Below are 23199 nucleotides of genomic sequence, written 5' to 3'. Positions count from 1 at the left end.
AGAAGAAAATAGACTAATACAGCTATCCTAGGAATGAAATGGCTTAGTGGCAGATGAAGATGGCACATAGAAGGTCAGTAAGGAAGCCAGCTAGGGAGCATCAATAAAGTCACAAACCACATCAGGGACGGTGATGTTGAAGAGAGAGCGAGAGTGGTCTTAAACCTGAAGTTTTCTGTCAGGTACACAAGGCTGAAATTCTGTAGAAAGCCTCGGGCTGCATGTACCGGAAGTCACAGACACGGGCTTAAAACTGGGTGGTTAGAGTCTAGACCAGCGTTTCTCAACCTTCCTAATGTTGTGACCCTTTAATACAGTTGTGGTGACCCCTAACCATAAAATTATCATTGCTACTACATAACTGTAATTTTGTTACTATTATGAATCGTAACGTAAATATCCACGCTTTCTCGAGTCTTCAGGTACTCTAAGTGGTCCCGACCCACAGGTTGAGAACCACTGGTACTTAAGGACACAAGCCAAGAGGGGTACTTGGGAAAGATTTTTGTGGAAAAGGGACGCAAAAGAAGAAAAGATTGAGGAGTGATCTAAATTGGAAATACTTGCACAGTAGGTAGCCTCAGAGAGTTTTACTGCCCTATCGCATCCGCATCCGAAGCCTCTCCTGTTTCTTCACTAGGTCGGTGGAGGCGGCATGGGACCACTCAGTAACAGACCAGCGAGCATCCAGCCTGCCCTCCCGCAGCCAGTAACCACACTTCTTTGGGGATTCACAGTGTTCTAAAAATACATCCGCTGGGCTGCAGTGCCACAATTAGTGGAGCTGCTGTCCCAGGAAACGCTCGTCACCATTTTGCTTAGATCAGAGAGCGGATTAACTTTGATGTCTGTCTGCACCCTGCGCAAGACACCACTGGCGGTCTGCTCCCTGCAAGCATCCAATCTTCGCATGCAAAGGAAGAAGGGAAAAGTGGCTGCCAGGAGCCTGAGCCTAATTTTTTTTTTTCCTTAGTGATTGAGATGAAAATATGCACCCTGGGGATCCTGACATATTTGACTTGCATCCTGTCTCAGGCTCTCTCTCTTGGCACATATGCCTTCCCCCCCAGACCCAAATTTCCTTTGGCTTTCCCAAACATTAGCACAGCAATGGAGTCCCAAGGCCCTCACAATTGTGTTGATTCCTGCATCTGTGAGGGCTCCTGGTGGCGTGAACTGCACCTGGAGAGCTGAGGTTCCAACAGACTTTACTTGGGGCGCATAGAGCCTGTAACACTCTAGGATCAAGCCCGCAAGGAGGTATCACCAGGAGCGCTCCAGGATTATGGGGGAGAGGGGACCCGGAGAATAACTTCACCAGAACAGCAGAAGGAATCAGAATGAGAGTTAGAAGGTCACAGGTAGACAGGAAGAGTGAGTATAAGCTCCCCGAGATGAGCTTCTTGTCCCTGGATGACACTGCCAGGTTAAAGGTGATGGGTATTGAAACAGAGCGAGTGGGAGAAAGGGGAGACCACCCAGGGGCCTTATAAAATACTCAACCCAGTGTCCATTTAGCAGACTTCCAACCTAAGGGCTCTCCCATCCCCCAAAGGGAGAAAGCCTTTACTTTCTTTCCAACGCTTGGTCTTTCTTCTGCCTTTCTCTGATGTTCAACTCTTTGTTCATCCCAGAGAACGGACCCTGCAATCCCCAGCATCTTTGACTCACATCTTTGTTATATTTCTTGGGGTCTTTCATCTGGGATTTGAACCTGAGGGTAAGGAGAGCAGGGGCCTCCTGGTGAAGACTTTCATCTTTTCCGGCTCAGCAGAGAACCTAATGAACTCGTATGCCCTGACTTCTAAACCAAGAGACAGGGCAAACTGGACCCCAAGGAACCAAGCGTCTTCCTGGGTGGGGGAGGGTAAGCTTGCCCACCTGGGAAAGGAAGTCACTCCTCTACTCCATCCTACACCCAGCTCTTGGATTCCTGAGGTGTGAGATGCTAAATGGCCGTGCCTAGGGGTGGGCTGTCTGGGCATAGGAAGCCTCGCTCAGCCACATCTCTGGTTCCTTGAACTGGTCTAGAATGTAGGCAAAACACAAGGTGGGATTGAAATGTTTCAGTGTGGGGGGAAAAAATGGCACCAAGTTTGCTTTGAGTTCAGTGCAGGAAGTACCTGAAATTCCAATGGAGCCATGCACAAGTGGGCTGGGCAAGGGCGTGCGCCTGCTTGTGTTTCTTCTTCTGTATAGGAAAGCTAATTAGCTGGGTGCTTTAGCTGTATGTTCAGAACTCACATGGCTACTGCTGGGGTGGGTAGCAGGACAAAAATCCCTACACACACACACACACACACACACACACACACACACACACACACACACTTTCTCTAGCCCAGGCTCCTCCATACACGGGACTCTAGAGGTTCCCAAGCTGATGGAAGAGTAGAAAAGAAAATGAAGTGGCAAGAGTTGCTGCTGTCTGGGTGGCTGGGGCTTGGGCTCGGCGTAGAAGGCTTGAATAGGCAGGAAGCACTGGGTTGGCTCCATAGCCGGCCAGCCATGGTGTGGCCATGACTGCAGCAGCCAGTCCACAGATCTAAGGGAGACTTAAGGGCCTTTCCAGCCATGTGCTTCCAGCATTAAGCTCATGTGAATCTGCAGCAGCCAGGGGCAGGTGCTGGACAAGAAGAGTGAGCCTGCTTGAGTGGGAAGATGGGGATGAGGGTTCCATGGGTCATAACGCCTGCCTCTTCTACACTTTCCTCCTTGCTGTCCATTTCTGTTTCTGCCCCTCATGCCCTGAGCATCTCACTTTTTTTTTTTTTTCATTTTCCAGGCTGAGGAAAAAGAACATTCCATACTGTCAAGATATAGGTATCGTCCTTGCTTACAGATTATAAATTTGAGACAAGGTGGACAGAAGGGCTGTTTATACTCCAGAGGCTTTTCCGAGTCAGGAATCTCACGCAGGCAAAATGAGATTAGGGATTCATTAAGGTTCTGGGGTACTGAAGAGTCATATCACCAAGAAGGCGATGAATAATCTGAACAGACGCTCCCTTCTTTCGATGGTCACTAATCTACATCTAACTTGGTAAAACTTCCAGATGACACTCTGGAGAGGGTGACAAAGAAGATCTGGAGGATGGCCCACTGTATCTTCTTTTGTCTGGAGGTGAGTGTCGTCAACAAATGCTCGCATAGACGGTGCCAAGACCTATGGGAATCCCTGTATCCATGGGCCTTAAGAAGGAAATGTCTGACACTTCTCTGCACATGCCTAGGATAAAAGGGGGGGCCTTTAGTGGGACATAGCAGGGTATGTGAAAAACCCAGCAGCGTCCAAAGTCTCCATCGCCGTGAGCAGAGCCTGGCATGGCAGGAGAGCTAAATGGACTGGTTTCTTGCTGGATGGAGCCTGAGTGGCTATTGCTCGTCCCTTTCCCCTAAGCACTACTCAATTACTGCTAAGTGCTGTCAATAGAGGGAGAACTTTCAGGGCAGGCCCCAGAAGTAACTGTGGGGCACATTATGTGTAGCAGAAACCACTCGCCCCGGCAGGAACGGGCTAAACACTGGGCTTCTGAAGGAAGACGGCCTTGTTCTTGGTGCTTGGGGGATTCTCCTAGGTCCTCCGTTCCCACGGTTAAAAGGGGGCTGTAGCATCTAGTTTCACTGCTGCCGTCATCGTGACAATATTTTTCCAGGTAGGCCACTTCCCACTCCCTTATCCTGCCTCTGGCCTGGTTGCTATAGCCAGGGCCTCTCCAGAGGTCACAGGATACAGTCATGCTATTGATCAAGTGTGTCCTTGCAGATGTCCACTGGCTATGCTATGGACTCTTTTATCCTTGGGACTACAGCCACTTTCCCTCTCAATTGGATAACTCCTGCCCCATCAGAGATGGCTTTAGGTCCCTCTTCATTGAGAATTCACCATCTCTGTGCCTGGTACTAGGGAAGGCTGGCATGAATAACCAGTTCCTATTGAATAAATGGGCAGAGTAGTAGGAATGTAGCAGTGGGCCGAGTGCAGATCAGCTCATGTCTGGAACATTGGTGGTTGAGTCTAAAGGGACCCAGGAGCCGCACAGCCACACCCACCCAGGAAACATGAGCTCACTGACTTTGCTGGGTGATTTTGGTTGGCGGTAAAGAACCAGACCCCAGAAGCAGAATCTTTGCTGTACTTTTTTCAGGCCATGTAACCTTGGGCAAGTGTATTGTTCAGTCTTCCCCAGCAACTTGATTGGGTGAGAATAACCTAGAAACACGCCTCCAGGAGTGAGGTTGTTTCTACAGAGCTAGATGGTTTGAGAGGTTTAACTAAGGAAGAAAAAGACCTTCCTTGAATGTGGCCTGGGGTCCCAGGATGAATTAAAAACAAAACGCGAGGAATCGAGCCGAGCGCCAGCATCTGTCTCTGCTTCCCGACTGTGGACATGCTTTGACCTAGTTTCCTCATGTTCCTGCCTGCATGCCTTGCCGACCAGGCTGGACTATACCCTCAAACCACAGGCCAAAATAATAACCCTTGCCTTCTCTTTTGTCACGTGTCTTGTCACAGCAGTGAAAAGTCAAGTCATGAGCCTCACCTTCCACCTCTGAAAAGGCTCGGGGATACTAATCAATACAGTGACCGCATAGGATAAGTGGTGTATGAGGTTTGACAGCAGTCCTGCACTTCCTGCGGATGCACAGGGGATGCGCAGGCTCCTGGATTTATGGGCCCACCAACAGTGCTAACTGAGAAGTCATTCCACAAAGAACACCAGGAGCTCTTTGGAGGGTCGCAAATGCACACTGTGACACTTTATCCCTACCCTGCTGCAAACAGCACGAAGACAACAGGCTTTACTACTTTATCCAATGCTGCCACCACCTTTACCTACACCTGCCCTGGTTCAGGAAATCACAGTTAAGTTTTTTTTTATTATTATTAGCAATTCCTTTTTTCATCCCAATCAACAAGTACAGGGCTTTGCATACAGCAGGCACCACAAAAACAAAACCACCACCAACACCAACACCACCCTGCAGGTTGAACTGACAGGACAGTGGAAAAAGAAAAAGTGGGGGAGTAAAAATGGGAGAATGCTGAAATCAAATTTGGTAGAACCGGAAGATGTAACTGTGGCCTGGGGATAACCCTAATACCCCACAGAAGACACAGGGGCATCCTAGCATCATTTCTGTTGAGATAATTATCCTGACAACCCCCAAGTGTGGGGGGGAGCAGCATGGGGAAGAAAGGGTTTATTTCATCACAATTTCAGGTTACAGTCATTCATTGTAGGGAAACCCAGGCAAGAATCCCAGCAGCTGTTCAGACCACATCCACAGTCAAGAGGAGGATGCTTCACCCTTGTTGCCAGCTGCTTCTAGCTTCCTCCCATCCTGTATAGTTCAGGATCCAGCTAATGCTGCTGCCCCAAAAGGGGCTGGGACTTCTACCTCCATTAAAAAGCTAGATGATCCACAGATGGGCATACAGGCCAACCTGGTCTAGGAGTCTCACTCCTAGAGTCTCACTCAGGCTCTCTTCTCGCGGGTGACCGCAGGCTGTGACAAGTTGGCATTTAGGATGGGCCATCACAGGTAGGGAAACCAGTGCTGCTGAACAAATGGGGACAGAGATGCTAGGATTTGTTTGCTACATCACCTTGGTTCGTCTGCCACAGCATCCTGTTCTCGCCTTGGAGGTGGCTCCTGGTCCCTCACCAGGATGGCCCCTTCTTTCAATGTCTTGCATCTCCTTTGCAGAGGCAGGGGTGGGGGCTGGGGGTGGGGGGCGCAGGCTGCTGGCTTCCAGACTAATAAGGAGTCGCAAGAGGACAGCCCTCAGCCAGAGCATGTCACTGAGAGAATTGAGGCCTTCAATGGTCTATACAAAAGTCGCCCTCACCTTGCAGCTTAGGGGAATCTCTTACGTGGACATTTAATCTAGGACCTTTCATTTTGTTGTAAAAAATAAATCCCTAAGGGGCTAGGGAGATAGCTCGGTAGATGAAGTGCTCGCCCTTGGAATTGTGAAGATCCAAGTTTGGTGCCCAGGGTCTGAGAAATAAAGCTGGGTGTGGTAGCATTCACTTAGAAACCCAGCACTGAGAAGGTGGAGATGAAAGGATGGCTGGGGATCACACCTAACTCCTGAGCTCCCGGCCAATGAGAGACCCTGTCTCAAAGGAGGTGGGTGGCATTACCAAGGATGAAATCTGAGGTTGGCCTCTTGCCTCCCTATGCACATGCGCCTCTATACATGTGCACACTCAAGCGCGTGCACGTGTACACCCACTCCTCTCACATAGGAGGCCTCAACACAAAGCTGGCTTCTGTGAACAGGGCCTTCATTGGCTCATACCAGCAATCTGGGGTCAGGTGCCATTTGGGGAAATGCCTGGCTCAAATTCAACATTAACTTCGGTTTTCTCTCCTGCAGTTCTAACCTCAGTTTCAGCCCCTTTCCCCACAGCTCCAGTGCCTCATTGCCTCGAGTTCAAATCCATCTTCCAGTAGAGCCGAGACTGAGTATAAATGGCCTAATTTGGGTCACACGGCCAGGCGGAAGCAACTTCATTGGTCAAGTCCTAGGCCAGCCAGTGCGTGATGGAAGGACCGTGGTCAGCTTGGGGGTGTGCTTAACTGTCAGAGATTGGAAGGAGGAGGATGAGGACAGGAGGACCCACTTATCGATCAAGAGAGGGAGAGGAGCTGTTCCCCGAAGGCATTTAGCGATGGATCATCGACTGCTAAGATCACAAGTGGCCACCACTGGCGATCTCCCATCCTCTGTTTAATTCATGTACCACACGTTCCCTCTTTGCTGGGCAATCTTGTCTCCTTACCCAACAAGTTCCTGAGAGGGCCGGAGGAGCAGCTACCTCACCGGGGTGACACAGTCATTTGTCTTACTCCTGGTACCTCTGTTGCCTGTGGGACTGCATCACTCATCGGCAACAGGCTGCATCCAGGATTAGTTATCTCTTCATCTATTTGTTCCCTGGCAGGATCCTGGAGAGCAGAGGTCATGTCTTATTCATCTTGTGTCCCCCTTAGCACTTTGCCTGCTGTTTGGGGGGGGGGGGCAATAGCAAGATAGTCCATAAATCTGCTGACAGATTGAACGACTGATTTATATGCTGCTAGAGCCAGAGGTAGATGGAATCTTGATTCAACTACAAAACTACGGAGAAAAAGAGCTGTGTTCACCACATCATTTCCGAGAGATTGCAGAGCTTCTCCGGACTAAATAATGTTGCTGAGGTCAAGATGAATGTCCTCCCTGGCTCGCCCAGCCTCAGCTGCTGGTGTCATATTTCTAAGAGACTGAGTGAAGACCCAAGGAATGCTAGTCTAAACTGCCCAGCCCGCTGAGGAGATCATCTCTAACAGGTGCAGAGGAGGAGGAAGGCTACTAGGGAATGGGGGAGCAGGTGTCAGCTTTCAGAGGCTGTGCCCCAGGCAAAGAGCCAGAGTCCTAGGGACTTGCCTCTGACTCTATGCTGTTCTGGGCTTTTTAATAGTTTTTGTTTGCAGCCTTCTGTTAGTTTTGGGAATTCCTGTCTATTTCCTGGAACCCCTGTATAATCCCCTGACAAGCCAGCTCACACAACAAGGAGAGGAGGATGCGCCAACACACTCCTTGAAGGCTGTTTGTTTCAAAAGACTCAGTGCCTTATTTTGTAAATACCTTTCCAACTATTACAGACCAGGCGATTTGTCCATTTTTGGCTCATGCCCACAACTTTCAATGAGGGAAGCCCAGCGATTCGTCCAAAGTTTCTCTGAGGCTTCAGGGAGACAGTCACTAAATGTCAAGTTAGTGAGGGGAAAGGATGGGAAAGTGTGGTTGGTAACGGAAGAGCAAAACAGGAGGATGGTAGTTGGAGCAGAGGAGGCAGGACCCAGGCCCGTGGTGAGTAAGAGATCGAAAGAGGCCACCGGAAAGGAACGTGACCAAAGGTACAGTACGTCTGCACTGGACTCCAGTGCCTCGCTCGCCACGCTGGCAGCCAAAGGGCGAGGAAGGCGGGGCTTTATTTGAGGCCCCGCCCTCAAACGATCTCGCCCCGCCTCTCGCGTGGTGTCTTCTCGCCCAGGTCCCGCCTCTGAGCCCAGAGACTCCGCCCCGCACTCAAGTCCCGGAAGCGAAAGCTACTCCGCCTCTTCCGACTCAGGTCGCGACCTTGAGGCTGGGAGTCCGGTTTGCGAGCGTGCCGGGCCAGCGGGGGTCCTGCAGCCCTCTCTCTTGCCATGGCCGCGGCCCGGAACCTGCGCACCGCGCTCGTATTCGGCGGCTTCATCTCCATGGTCGGCGCCGCCTTCTACCCCATCTACTTCCGGCCCCTTATGCGGCGGGAGGAATACCGTGAGTGACCTCTGACCCCGCGCGGTGGCTGGTCCCAGCGCTACCGGGACTCCCTCAAGCCCCTACCATATCTGTTCAAGGAGTACAGAGGAAGGAGCTGGACTTAGTGAGGCCAACCGGGTTTCAGGCTCGCCCAGTGCAGCCCGGTGATGTCGGACAAGTGGCCCCACCTCTGACCTTCTATGTTCAGGCTCTAAATACATATCTGCACCATCAGCACCAGAACCGTGGAGAATCTTACGAGGCCACAGAGGTGTTGAAGTGTATGAAAGCAGCCTGCACATAGCAGCTCGACACTGAACACTAGTTCACACACAGTATATACTGAATATTTAGTATACGTCAAGTTAGACACATACTGGATTGTTGAATTTGCACAGCCTTCCCTTGAGGTTAGATGTTACTATCATTTTACAGATGGGGTCACATAGGAGGTAAAGGATGAGGGGGAGATGTTCCAATGGTGAGGGAGACAGGCTTCTGTCTCCACAGCCCCGCCCCCCCCAACCCCCCACCCTCCACCCGCCCAGACTGAGATGGCATTATAGTGGGGACGGGAGCCTTGCTCATCTTGAGTTGAAAGGTGTTTTTATTGCGCAGCATTTCCGACCCCTGAGATGTCTTGGCGTGGAAATCTTTCAAAGCTAAACTGTTATCCTGGGTGTTTTGAGTTTCTCCTCAAATCATGGTTTTTCAGATTCTGCTGGTTTCCTTCATTTTTTAAGCCGGTTGCTCACGTGGCGATGGCGAGTGTCCGGGGAGTCATTTTCCTCCTTCGTCATTCAGGTGGTATCATTCTAAAAGCCAAACTCTCCTTCCTGGAGACCTATACCTCAGCAAGGATTAGCGCTCTGATGCATCTGAAGCCATCTGTCAGAGAGGAGAGATGAGGCATTACAGGGTCATTTTGTTCTCCAGGAAACCTGAATCATCCTGAAGATGGAAGAGGGCCAGCCCAGCCCCCGGGGAATATTAGCTGAGGCTCGGGCGATTTGAATCTGCCCGGCTCCAGGGCTATTGCATTTGGTTTCTGGAGGCAGAGCATTTAAGTACACACACGAATCCCTTGGCTGCTGCTCCTCAGCAGTGCAGACTGAGCCAGTCTCTGCTTCCTGCCTTCCAAGCCCTCCTGAATGCGCCGCGCGCCGAGCGTGGGCTCGACCAAGGTCCCACAGAATTTGTCTCCTCCCTTCGCCCTAGCCGTACCCCATGCCGCAGGCTATTTTACTACAGCTTTTAGAGCTGTTCGTGGGACAGAAGGTCTGCTCTGGGTTCCCTTAGAAAAGCCCCAGTTCTGAAGGCAGGAGTGTGGTTCTTGGCGTGCCTGGAGATGGTTTTGCTTGTCACAGCTAAGGAAGAGAAGGTGAGGGAGTAGGGTATTAGTAGCTTCTGGGTAGGATCCAGGATAAGTTTTCCACAGTGCACAGCCTGTATCTCTCCATGTCTTCCGGGAATACACCCCAGTCTTAGGTCGTCCCAGTTGCTTTAGGAAGGCAGGTCAAGCTCTAAGGCTGTCTACACCTCATCACCTTTTAGCTTATTTTGATTAATTCGGCCAAGGTTAACCAAACGTCATAACTAAATCTTTAAAAGTGAATAATAGTAAGCAGCTAACTGGGTTTTGTTTTTGTTTTCCGAGGCATGGTTTCTCTGTGTAGCCTTGGCTGGCCTGGATCTGCTTTGTAGACCAAGGTGTCCTCAAACTCACAGATGCGCCTGCCTCTGCCTCTCTGAGTGCTGGGATTACAGATGTGGGCCACCGTGCCCTGCTTAATTTTTTTTTTTTTTTGTCAGAATTTTTTTTCTTGGTACCCTTCCAAGCACATCTACTCTACTAAAGCTATTTAGTGCTCATAATAACCCTTTGTGGTAGCTGCTCATGGAAAGGCATTTCCTCCCTCTGAACCTTGCCTCTTCCCCCGGCTGCGGTGGTAGTGGTTGTTACTGGACTACGTTTACAGGTTTCGGGTGAATTGAGTGAGGAATTACTTCTGGAAACTCCTAGCATATTCACATATTAGGAGGGCTTTGGTGAGGAATGAGGTGTAAGCAGGTGTGCGCCTAGGGCTGGCTGCCCTGGCAGTAAGCGTGGCCAGCTGGTTTAGTGTGTGCTCAGGAACTGGCGGCCTGCTGTGCAGGTGAGCTTCTCAGTGCACTCGGTGTCTAGTATTTATAGTATCTAACTGCTTTTCTTTCTTCTGCTCAAAACCCAGCGTTTAGCTGTCACTCGTGCCTGGTGCAGTTTAGATGAGGGGGTCTATGAGGGGTGACCCCAGCACCTCTTTCCTTGCCCTCTTCTCATGCTGTCCTGTCCTTGTGCATCTTCTGTGCTGTGTGTTCCCTGCTCCTTTAGTCACTAACATCGCTATTTATCTTTAGTCACCATCTTGTCATCTTTCCTATCTGCCCCTCATGCCTTTCTTGTTTTGTTTTATGTTTTTGGTTTTTCAACACATGGTCTGTCTGTGTAGCCTTGACTGTCCTGGACACACTTTGTAGACCGGGCTGGCCTCAAACTCACAGAGATCTGCCTGCCTCTGCCTTCCAAGTGCTGGGATTAAAGGCGTGTGCCACCATGCCCGGCTTCTTGGGTGCATTGTTGTTTTCTTTTTTTAAAACCTTAAAAAAAATGTATTCTCTTTTTTTTAAGCTGTAAAGACGTGTGCTGTTGAGGGGTGCATGTACCACAGCTTCTGTGTGGCCGTCAGAGGACAGCTTTGTGGAGCTGGTTCTCCTCACCTGCTTTATCATGGGTTGTGGGGACTGAAATGGGGTCACTGGGCTTGCTTGGCAAATGCTGTACTGGCTGGGCCATCTTGCTGGCCCCAGTTGAGTTCTTTCTGAAATGCACTTGGTACGACTTCTTTGGTGAGAATCTGTAATGGGAAACTGTGTTGGGTCGGGTAGGAAATGTGGGGCCCTCCGGGTCTCTGGCACTGGTCCTGCCATTTGCCCTTCAAGTGCAGTCATCCAGCTTGCTTAATTAAAACCCTGCAGTTACTCCACTGCTATGCTCAAAGTCGGCCCAGTGGAGGTTATTGAAGTATTTTAACAAGGTAACCAGATTCACTGTATAACAGCATCAGTACCACCAACAGGGAAGAGGACCTGAAGGGAGAGAAAGAGGCAGAGAGATTGGTACCGAAAGGTAGTATCTTTTTTGTTGTTGTTGTGTTTTTGTTTTTGTTTTTGTTTCTTTGGCCTCAGGAAATGGTACCCAGCCTGCATCAGAACACTTCAGGGACTGCAGGACTAGTACACAGAGACTTATGACTGATGAGCCCTGTCTTAGTCAGTGCTCTATCGCTGTGACGAGACCCCATGACCACGGCAACTCTTATAAAGGAAAGCATTTAATTGGGGTTTGATGACAGTTTCAGGGGTTTGGTCCATTTTCATCATGGCAGGGAGCATGGCAGCATGCAGGCACACGTGGTGCTGGAACAGTAGCTAAGAGTTCCATGTCCGGATCCACAGCTATAGAACAGCAGCAGGAAGAGAAAACCACTGGGCCCAGCTTGGGCCGTTGAAACCGGAAGGCCCTCCCCCAGTGACACACTTCTTCCGAAAAGACCATACCTACTCCAACAAGGCTACACTTCCTAATCCTTTCAAATAGTGTCATCCCCTGGTGACCAAACACTTACATATATGAGCCTTTGGGGGCCATTCTTATTCAGATCACCACAAGCCCCAGGGGTGAGGGAGAGTGGCTACTGTTCCCCTGACTCTGGCCACTGTGAACATGGTTGTCGTGATCATGGCAACCAATTGTAAGGCATCCATTTGAAGGATGAAGATTAAGAGGCACCATTCTGGACATCTGGAAGGTTAGGCACCAGTGTGCTGCTGGAGGCTGCCCAGAGGCAGAACAATACCCAGTCTGGAGTCGGGTGAGGCCACCTGCAGTGTGCACTGGGCCCAGTCAACGCAGAAGGTTGGGGCTCTGGCCAGTGATCCACGCTGGGAAGACACAGTGCCCAGCACATCAAAAGAAACTCCCGAGGAGTGGGCACAGAGAGGCTTAAGATTAAGAGAGCCCCATAGCATCAAGAAGACAGCTCTTCATGGAAGGGGTGTGGCCGCTGGTTAGGTTGCTGGGAAATAGTAGAGATGAGTGAATGTATCCATCAGACTTATGAAAGAGAGGATGTAACTGTTGGTCGATTCTTTCAGTGGTTTGGAAGTGAGCAGGAAGGTCGAAGCAGATTAAAAAGTGAGCAGTCTGTTAAATGGACCTTTAAAGATGTTCGTCTGTCAGTAGGAACATGGCAACCTTGAAGCAGGTGGAGGGATGAGGGAAAATGGGGTTTTGCTTTCAGTTTGGCATGAGGAGGCATGGGAACACCAGGAGAGTCCAGACTGGCTAAGGTGCTAGAGAGAGAAAACAGTCTGTAGAGGGAGGTGACATGGCTTAGGCAGACACAATCTTGGGAAGAGTCACCTGTTCCCACAACTTTAGAGAAAGCAGGCGTAGATGCAGGAACATGTGCCCTTGGCATGAGAGTTGAGGACACTGTAGGTGATAGCGTCTGCTGACTGACACAGGACGACAAACCCTCTCTAAAAGAAATGCTTTCTCCAGCTGCCCAGGGTCCTTTGGCTTTGCCTGCCTCTGATGGGCCCACAAGGTGGCTCATTGGCCACTTGCTGCCACGCCTGATGGTCCAAGTTTGATTCCTGGATGTTACACCTGTGTGCCTTTATTGGGCCTACTGTGACAGGACCCAGGGAGTCGAGGAAGGGGAACACAGAAGAGTGTCTTCCAGCCAGGTCACAAAGCAAGAACAGCATCCTGCTTACATAGTCAAGAAGGGAGTGTTTGCACCAGTCACAGCAGCCCTTTACACAGACAAAGAATGCTGTTACCACCAACTGTGCCAATGTCTTTTGCCTAGTCACAGCAATCCCTCTTTTAGGCCAACAGGATGATTGCAGGTTCATGAAGATTTCAGTAAGTGTTATAATGGCGGTGAGTCCAGCACAAGTGTTTGAAATAATCACGGCAGAGCTTGTCTTCAGGAGCTGGAATTTGCCTCTGGCAGCAAAGAGCTTTGATTTCTTCAAGGTAACCACGGAGTGCTCAAAAGTGCCAGTGCTGACATGAGCACAATCTGGCTGCCTGCTTGGCTCGGAGTCCTCAAAGCAGCCAGGACATCAGGGAGGGGTCCAACGCTGTCAGTTAGGGAAACATGCTAGCGTATTCATAGGGAGAGCAAACATCAGATGGGACGCTTACAAGGAGGATTTTGTGTTAATATAAATAGTGATTGCAGTAGCTCGGTGGTTCTCCTCATCTGTCCTGAGGTGGACAGTCCTTCCTTCTGTGACAGTGTGTGGACCTGAGCTCTTGGTTGCATCTGCCTCTCAGCTGCTTCTTAATTCCTCCTCACCTCTGACCACCCTGTGTATATTTGTTATTCAGTCAGATTTGGTCATTCCAAGGAGTAAACTATGGTCCTTAGGGGCCTCCGAGCCATGTAAAGTCAGAGTGTCAGTTCCCTCAGGGCCAGCCTTGTGTGTGTGTGGGGGGGGGCTGCTTCAGTAGGATGAGCCTACAGGCTGCAGGAGTGAGAAGGAAGCCTGCTCTGTCCCACAGTGAAGGAGAGCCCTGTCATAGCTAAGTAGCAGGCCACTGTGACAAGAGTGTCTTGGTGCACTTATTTTTGACATCCAGCGTGATCTTTAGCTCTCCCGCTGACTTGTCAAGGCTTGAGTAAACTGCTCGGTGGAATGTACACTGGTCAATCCATCCATGATAGCTCAAGTCCTGGTTTGACGCCTGGGGAGGTGGCAGTTAGCCTTGGGGCTTTGATCTGAAACTAGGGGTTTGGGTATAGTCCTGTCGCGCTTCTGGAGGGAGCCCAGGCGTTGCTTTTCCCTTTCTCCCTGTTGCCGGTGGGGCTTGCCTGAGGACTTAGAGGGCACAACCTGAAGCCTGGTATGTCTGCATATCTTTCAGCCAGTCCAGTTCTGAGTGTGGCTCTTTAAAAGTAGCATGTTTTTCCGGCATTGAACGCAAATGGTGAAGTGGGGTAGAGTAAGAGAAGCTTTTTGTTTTTGTTTTCTTTATCTTGATCTTTCCCAGTTTTAGTTGGATGTACAGAAATACAAAACCATAGGGTTTTTACCCAAAAGCCTGGAGCTCATTCATTCCTGATATGCGGGTGCCTTCTCCAGTGTCGCTCTGCATGTTAATTGCTGGGCAGACACTGGCTCCTGACTCCCTGCTCTTGTCCACTTAATGTCTGTCAGGATGCCTGTGAGCCAGTGAAGTTGCAGGCCCGCGACGTGAATGGTTACATGAGGGATCCGGGAGGAGCCCTGATCCCCGTGCCTCGCGCCTGTGTTCTTTCTGCTGTCCCTTGCTGCCCCCAATTGAAACTGTGCTGTGCATCCAGAAGAACAAGATGACCAGCGATCGCTTGATGTGCAAAATGCCTTTCCCGTAAGGGCATTTCCCCTCCTGCACGCCCGGTGCTTAGAATATGCTTTTCACCCCATTCACCATGAAATGGAGCAGAATGCAGAGACAGGCCAGTGTCCCGCTTTCTAACTGGCATTCCAAAGCTCTCTGTACTCAGCCTGGATTTGATGAGTGCGCAGACATGTTTACAGTGCAAAGAGCAGTGATTGAAGTGGCCGCCAGCTAGTTCCTTCAGCTAACTGCTCAGATGAGCTGCAGCCGTGGCGTGGTGGACGTTCCCCTCAGCTGCCCACTCTCCAGGGATGCCTTTGGTCTCAGCCAGCTGTTTCAAGCCCGTTGTTCTGTCCCCTCAACCAGCTGGTTCACACCTGCTAGTCCTGTCCTGTGCCTGCCCCCCCTCCCTCCACCCAGGCCCTGCCAGCTGCCTCACACCTGCTACCACAGCTGTGTGCTCTCCTCAGTCACTATTCTGTCCCTGTATCCTCTTGGATTTATGACCACTTGGTATCCTTGGTCACTTGGTGTTTGTGTTCACTGGCCTCTGGTTCCCGGCTGTTCCAGCACTCTGAGTTCCAGGCTCCCGGTAGGCGGACTGCAGAGCCTAGTCAGCAGCAGCATGAAGAAGCCGCCGAGGAGCTACTTAAGTTTGCCCGGCTATTTTTAAACAGGTAGATGCTTGAAGCAGCCATCCTGGAATGGTCACATGTTGGACTTTCTTATCTGGCTGTTGTGCAGTTGCACATTTTTTTTTTAAATTAAGAAGAAGCTCAAGTGACAGAAACGATCCAAGGATAGAACCATAAATCCCTGTGTCCTTCACCTGGATTTGCCAGTGGTTAACAGTCGCCACGTTGGCTTTTCTCCCTTACAGAGAATACACACACGCACCTAGATTGCAGTCATCACCGTAATTTTGCTGAGCCATTTGAGAGTGGGTTGAAGACGTTATGAGCTTTTATTCCTAAGTACTTGAGCCTGTTTTTGCTAAGAACAAGGGCATTCATTCTTTTACCTAGTCACAGTATAGTCAAGAATTCGAGGAATTTAGTATTGATACAACACAGCTGCTCAGTACAGAGGCTGTGTCCATATGTTGCCTTTTTTTTTTCTTCTTCTTCCCCTGCTGGTTGTGGGAAGAGATGTGAAGATGGATGGGGTCTGGCTTTCCTCTGCCCACTCACCTGCTGGTGTTCATGAGAGCAACCCTCAGAAAAGCACTCTGTGTGCTGGACAGTGAGAAAGAATGCACAAGTTGCATACCAGATTTACAGTTAGGCAGATTCTTTTACTACATGCAGAGTCAACCTACCTGTGTGCATAAACAGCTTTAATAACACCCGCTAGCCGGGCCCACCCGAGGACCTTTGACTAGAGAACTATTCTCAATTAGCTGTACAAATCAAGCCCCAGCCTGAGCACCAGGGGGCAGAGTTGAGCTTGCCGGGACACTGGAGTGGGTTTTAGGCACTTCACATGGACACTTGCTCACAACTGAAATCCGTAATTAGTTTATTTGTGCATGTAGCTAAAAGCCTCCTTCTGCCTCCTCCACCTTCCTGAGGTTCATAGATGTTTGCTGTTCCTCCAGTGACAACGAAATAGAAACCTGTCAACTTCATCAAGACGAACGTGCTAAATCCTGAGAGGCTGGTTTCTGTTTTCCCATTAGCAGATTCCGCACCTCAAAAGAAGTGTCTTTGTGTGGTCTCCTGAATTTCCATAAGACTGCAGTGGCCTCAGAGTGTTTATGAAACATTAATGGATCAGAGAAACGGATTTAGGTAGAAGCTAATACCCAGTTATCACTTGACAGGAACTAGTTTAGCTTGCCTGTTCAGGCCAGGCCGCTGAGGTGGCTGTGTCAGGACCCAGATTATGACCAGATTATAGCCTGCTTAGAACAAATCTCCAGCCTCATTAGCAATTAGCAGGAAGGTGCCGAGACAGGGAGTCCTCCCTCCCTTGGTTCTCCACTGCATGACAAGAGGTTGAAGCACAATTAGGCATTCTGTTCCTGCCACCCAGCTAGCGGCTTCCTCCCAGCGATGCCTGGCATCCCGCCAGCATCTTGGGCTCTGCAGTGGTACCTGCTTCTTAGAGAACGGGTTTGATACATTAGGATGACTGGGTTTCTTTTGTCTGTGCATCTAGAATGCTTCACAATGACTATTTTTCAAACTTTACCTCTTCCTGATTTCACAATACAGAGATAACTTAGGTCTGGAAAATTCTTACCTATTTTCGTTTCTGTCGAGACTCATGATAGTGTGATGCTTTGCTGGCTGGCACTAGCACAAGTTGGAGACATCCATACTTTTGAGACTTCTCCATTGGCATCTTAGGGCTCAGGTCTGCAGAATGGGATGTCATTTACCCCTCAACTCTGAGAAGGTCTGTTGACAGCTGCAGGTCCATAACATCTGTGTGCCATTTACCTGCTAGTTTGAGAGAAGAGCTGTAAATGCACCAGGCCACTGAGAGCAGATGGCCCACTGTGCCTCGTCTTCCCCTTGCCTTTCTTAGAATTAGCTATCAAGATTTCCACACCCCACACCACCCAATAAAGTTAGTATTGATAACACTTCCAGGTAAGTCATTTAGGATTGGCTTTCTGCCTCGACGCTGTAGACAAGCAAGTTAGGTGGCTATCAGGTTTGGCAGAGCCCCGTTTCTTGTACCTACAGCAGGCCTGTAAAGGTAGACACACTGGCCTAATGGCTAATAAGAGCTGAAAGTGGCTATAAAGAAATGGTTGGTCTATTAAGACAAAGGTCTGATGACTGCATTTAATCCCTGCATCTTAAGAGTCAACATCTTTTGGCGCCAAGTTCTTCTAAAAAAGCTACCATTTGTCAAGATGTTTAAGATAATAATTCTTTGTTGTCACAGGTTTCGGGTTTCTTCTGAACCAGTTAGTAAGATGTGACAGAGAACCTGAAGCCCACACTCACAAAATGCTTGGTTTCTCCTGGCCCCTGCCCGTTGGACAGCTCCAAAGTGCCAGACTTAGCTGCTGGAGCTACAGCGAGCTCACTAATTGGCACAGCACCTGCAATCAATTAGGGAAGCGTCAATTATCCAAACCAAAGCCACCCACCCAAAGATTAATTTTCTGCTCTATTTCCTATCAAAAACATAGCATATTTAGCTTGTGGAGTCCGGTCCTTCAGTGAAGTGCTTTGAGACACCCTTTTCTTAACAGTTGTGCCTGTCCTCTCTTTGTGGCAGACCTTCTCTTGTAGTGTCAGAACTGTTCCTTCTGTTGTGTTGTGTCCTTTGCAAAATGCTGAGAGTACAGGGAAAAGATGACCGAAGTATGGCTCTTTTTACCTCATAGGATCTAGTTTCCACAACCTAAAAGCATTAAGTAATGGTGTCCCTGAACTGAATCACACTCAAATAGGCTTTGTAATTGGCCCATGTAAAGAGAAAAAGGTTGCCCATGCCTTCTGTCTAAAGAGTAATTACTTGTTCTGTTGTGTTTCTCAGAGAAGGAGCAGGCTGTAAATCGAGCTGGTATTGTCCAGGAAGACGTGCAGCCACCAGGTAAACTGAAAAATCCCAGGCAGTCCCATCCGGGGCACGTGGCACGAGTGCACCCTCTGCACTCTGCGGTGGGGTCGGGGTGTTTTCTCTTGGGAAGCTGATCTTGCTGTATGTTAGCATAGTTCTTGTCTTGTCGGGTCTCCCCAAGACTTGATGCTAGCACTTCAGTGCCTCGTACTTTTCATAGGATGGCTGGGCACTCGGTAAGTGGGCGCATGATGTAGTTGGCTGTGCAGCAGATCACCTGCGTGGCGACTCCCGTAGCAAGCACCTCTGTCAACACCACCGTCCCGGGGAGGAAGTGCTTATGGCTGAGCTGTGCTCCGCGATGTGGGACACAGCTTCCTACTCGAGTCCCCAGAGCTCCCTTCAGGGCTGAACAGGGTATTCCTTTAAATGATCCAAGCTGCCTGAGAATGAGAGGTTTTCTAGCGTATTAACCCAATGCTTGCAATCTGGAGGTCCTGGGCCAGATCCATTTCTCCCTCGTGTCAGATAGTTCCCAAGCCATTTGTAAAAAACCCTCACAGCTGCCGTGCCTGCCAGGCACCTCGTTGCAGGGTTCCCATCGCTGCTCTCACCCATTTCAGCGTCTCAGCCACATGGAAATTACATGGCTCAAGTTCCACATCATCTTGTTTGTTTGGGATCAAGGGGACATGCTCAGACATTTAACAATGAATCCTGATGGTGTTTTTTTGTGTTTCTTCCCATAGGGTTGAAAGTGTGGTCCGATCCGTTTGGCAGGAAATGAGGCTGTCGGCAAGTCTGATGAGGAAAGCGGACGTCTTCATCCTGTGCACTCTGCAGCGGGGACAATAGATTGCTCGCCGTGGCCGCATGGCTGGAAAAGGAACCCTTCACGCTGCCAGCGAGAGCCCTTGTGATCAAGACTGTGCAAAAACAGTGCTTCCTTTAAGTCCCTGGAGAACCTGAACAGATGACGCCATTAGCAAGTGCCTTGTGGCTGCGTCGACTTCGCAGGAGCAGAGCCAGCCTGCAGGGCTGTTTGTGGAAGCTCGCTGCTCATGCAGTCTTTATCACTTCTAAGCTGTGATGTGAACGCAAGCAACCTGTGGGCTCAAGGTGCACGGCTGCTTTGCCACCTTCTGGATAAGCGATTTCAGTGCAAACGGCCGTGCCAAGCTGCCTCACGAGGCTCTTTGAAACTGTTCCAGTTGATAAAACTGTTTGAGGGCAGGATCCTTGGCTGCTGAAGAATACACTGTTCAGCTTAACCATCTCATTGAAAGTCACTGTGTTGGGAAGTAAATAGATAGGAAGCAACTCACACCAGACTGTAGTTGCACAGTAGAGTCACGGGCGAGCCGGCCAGCAGCGAGGCTGTGGGTATTAAAATGGTTTTTTTTAGTGTGCTGTTATGTGCAACTTTTGTACTCTTTGTGTGTGTTGTTTCAGTGTGTATAGGGATTGTTTGTGGGCCTTGGTTTTTGCTTTTTGAGACAGAGTCTATCAGACCAATCAAGACTTCAGCTTCCAGAGATCCACCTGCCATTGTCTGGTAGAATTTTTTTTTTTGTAAACCGAATTGTGATATGAAGAAGTAGTGCCACTGCCCAGGTCCTCTCTAAGTTGATATTCATGCAGTGTCATCTATTTGTATACAAGGCAAGCAGCACACTTTCCGAGATAGCTGTTGTTCCCCAGAGGAACAAAACTGATAAAATGAATATGCGTATATTTAAAGGAGATTTATTAGACTGGCTTACAGGCTGTGGTTCCAGCTGATTCAACAACGGCTGTCAACCAGCGGAAAGGCTTAAGAACCCAGTAGTTGTTCATGGAGCAACTTCTTATACGTCCTTCACGTAGGTTGCCATGAAGAGGTGTGGCCCAGATAAAGTGGATCTTCCCACCTCAGAAGATCCAGATTAAAGGTGGGTGTGCCACTTCAAATGCTTCAATTAAGAAAAATCCCTCACAGGTGTGCCCCGCCACTTGGGTTTTACTTAATTCCAATTGTAGTCAAGTTGACAACCAAGAGTAGCCACCACAGCCGTTAATGGCGTTTCCCCACCAGGCTCCTCACCAGGAGCTCCAGCAGTGACGGTACAAAGCAGTTTCCTTGTGATTTTTTTTTCCTCCCTCCCTTGCTTCTGTGTTTTCCTTTCTGTGTCTTTCTTCCTCCCTCCTGCCCTCCCCCTTTTCCTCTTTTCCTTTGAAACTCTCTCCTTTGCTGTGCTCTGCCTACCTAGCCTCCTAGTAGATGACTTGGTGCTGAAGAACCGGCCTGGTTCTGAGCAGAAAGCCTTGTGTGTTTTCATGAGGTACTTGTGGCATAATTTCATAATTGTGAACTTGGGCATTTTCTTAACACGCTGCTGGCCCAATTATGTAATGACTGGCAAACAGAAATAAGACTGATAGAAATAAGATTGATTGCCTAACATCTAATTGACTCAGTTAACAACCCAGCAGAGGAAGCTGACTAATTAGGGGTGCCTTTGCCTACTATTTTCCGTGGAGGGGGAACCAAGAGGTTATGTAGCCTTAAGTCAAATCGTGCAGATGCTCAATTGAGCCTTATGACTGACCAAGGCGAGTGCAGGTCTTTGGGAGGACTTCCGGGCTAAGGGATTGAGTTTTGGAAAAGGACTGTGGGAGCAGAGCCAGTATGTCTGCTAAGTTGGATCTTTGTTCTGGGCCTGCCTCTCTCTGCCTTCAGTTTACCTTTTTGCAATGATAGAAGGGCTTTCTATCCTCAGTCACCTTGATGCCTACAGCAGGAGCACTCAGTATCTCAGACACAGATCTGCAGAGTGCTGCCCATGCGTGCCAGGTGAGTGGTGAGAGGTGCCCTCCTGAGGACTGACCGAGGGCCTCACAATCCAGGAGTCTGAGTGCGCCCCTTCCCTGAGGACAGTGATAGAAGCGATTTGCTTGCAAGAGGCAGCGTATGGGTGCATTTAGGAAACAGGTCTGCTATTGACGAGGTACACTGGATTCTCATTTGGTAAGTTCCTGGGGAGGGTGGTCATTTCCCAAGTGCTTTGAGAGGCAGCACTTCCTACTGTTGCTTTTCGGGGGCTAGAAACTTCCCCTTTAGGGGAAAAACAGATCATGACTTCCTAAACCTTTTGATCCCAGGATTCCTTTACACGTAAAATGCACTCTCTCAGGGCTGGAGGGGTGGCTCTGGAAAAGAGCACTGAGCTGCAGGCCTGCAATCAGGACTTGAATCCTCAGCACTCATGGAGGAAGCTGAGCATGGCTGGTCATGTCTCTGTAACCCCAGCATGGGCGGGGGTTGGAGTGGCGCTGGGGATGAAGACAGGCAGCTACCAAGAGTTTTCCAGCCTAGCTGAAATGGTCCAGTGGAAGACTGTCTCAAGCCGTGATGGGAGAGCAGTGGAGGGGTGCTCAAGATCCTGCTTTGGCTTCTGCCTGCACGGTCACCATAACACATTTTTTAAAACTCCAAATTGTGTTCGTGCCAATTATTATACCTGTAGAAATGCACTGTAGCTGGGCGTGGCGCACGCCTTTAATCCCAGCACTCGGGAGGCAGAGGCAGGCGGATCACTGTGAGTTCGAGGCCAGCCTAGTCTACAAAGTGAGTCCCGGACAGCCAAGGCTAACACAGAGAAACCCTGTCTCAAAAAACAAAACAAAACAAAACAAACAAACAAAGAAATGTACTGTATTATAATCTTAAAGCGCCCTACTCATAGTGGTTAACAGTGCAGTTAGGCTGTTTGTTTCCTGCCCAGAATGAACAACAGACATAGGAAAAAAGCATCTAGAATCACTTGAATGTGACGAAAATACCGGTTTGCATCTTGCATCCTTTGTGTGTCTTCATTTTCCTACTGCAGTTAATTTCATTATATTTTGCACAGACCCCCAGGAGAATGGGAGTTAGAAATAGGCACAGAACGAGGGCTGCGGTTCATTGCCAGAGTGCTAACTTGCTATGCTCGAAGCCCTAGGTTCAGTTTCCAGTACCATCTAAGGGTGGATGTGATATCCCCACGCTGCAATCCTAGCACTCAGTGGTAGAGGCAGGAGGATCAGAAGGTCAAGGTCATCTTCTGTTACATAGCAAGTTTGAGGCTAGCCTGCTAGCCATGACACCTGAAGCAGGGGACACAGAGGGAGGGCAGGAAAGAAAGAGGAAGGAATGGTGGGAAAGAAAGAGAGAGGGGGGCAGGGAAAGAGGGGAGAGAGGGCAGGGGAGGGAGGGAGGGAAGGGAGGGGTTGGGAGAGGAGGGGACGGGAGGGGAGAGGAAGAAATGTGAAAGCAAAAGCTAGCTTTTGGGTTCCAGTCCCAGGAGTCCCAGAAGTGTGGTGTACGCAGGAGGGCGTTGACTCTCCCGGGCTGCTGTAGTCCGACGCATCCCCAGAAGCGCTGATGGAAATCTCATGTTCTCTGCCCAAGCACTTGCTGGCTCCTGGGCATTGCCCAGGAGTGAGGCCAAGGTGGGGCTGTCGAGGTGCTGGGGTACGCACCGCACCGGTGGAGCATCAGAAGGAACCCTTGCGCATCCTCCTCTGGGCAGTCGCTGAGGCTGGAGTCTCTGAATAAGGGACCTTGTGGTGAAAGCTGGGTCACCCTTCCTGACCCCCCTGTGGACAGGACTCATCTAACTGGTCTTCCCTCAGCGCTATAAGGAGACACACCCACTTGGCGTCTTTGATCTAGAGAGACTTCTCTCTGGAGGCACACGTGACTGCGGTAAGAGCTAAAAACTCGCACTGATTGTCTGAAAAAAATTCACGTGGAGTCTTTGCTGTTGCTTCTGGGGTTTTCATAAATTGATAAGTACGTTTTAAAAAGCTGTACGTACAAGATGTTCACTGATAGTAGCAAAAAGCGCGAAATAGTAGAACCATAGAAGTGTGAGACAGTTACTTTAAATTATGTTTAAATTTTACTAATGTTTTCCTA

The 23199-nt window shown here is 49.6% G+C and overlaps 1 protein-coding gene across 1 annotated transcript; it reads left to right on the top strand.

The window, feature by feature from the left end:
- Positions 1 to 8068: 8068 nt before the first annotated feature.
- SMIM20 (small integral membrane protein 20) lies at positions 8069 to 19661 on the top strand. The gene is made up of 3 exons (XM_084799180.1): positions 8069 to 8317; positions 18234 to 18290; positions 19007 to 19661. The coding sequence occupies exons 1-3, from the start codon at positions 8203 to 8205 to the stop codon at positions 19042 to 19044; spliced, it is 210 nt and encodes a 69-aa protein (XP_084655306.1). The 5' UTR covers positions 8069 to 8202; the 3' UTR covers positions 19045 to 19661.
- The last annotated feature ends 3538 nt before the right edge of the window (positions 19662 to 23199 follow it).

Source organism: Acomys minous (genome assembly GCF_964271855.1).
Source record: "Acomys minous genome assembly, chromosome: 10".
Classification (NCBI taxonomy): domain Eukaryota; kingdom Metazoa; phylum Chordata; class Mammalia; order Rodentia; family Muridae; genus Acomys; species Acomys minous.
This window is presented reverse-complemented; position numbering and strand designations above follow the sequence as displayed.

Coding starts and splice junctions, on each gene's coding strand:
- SMIM20 (XM_084799180.1), top strand. CDS start 8,203: ATGGCCGCGGCCCGGAACCTGCGCACCGCGCTCGTATTCGGCGGCTTC. Junction 8,318..18,233: donor TATGCGGCGGGAGGAATACC/GTGAGTGACCTC, acceptor TGTGTTTCTCAG/AGAAGGAGCAGGCTGTAAAT. Junction 18,291..19,006: donor GGAAGACGTGCAGCCACCAG/GTAAACTGAAAA, acceptor TTCTTCCCATAG/GGTTGAAAGTGTGGTCCGAT.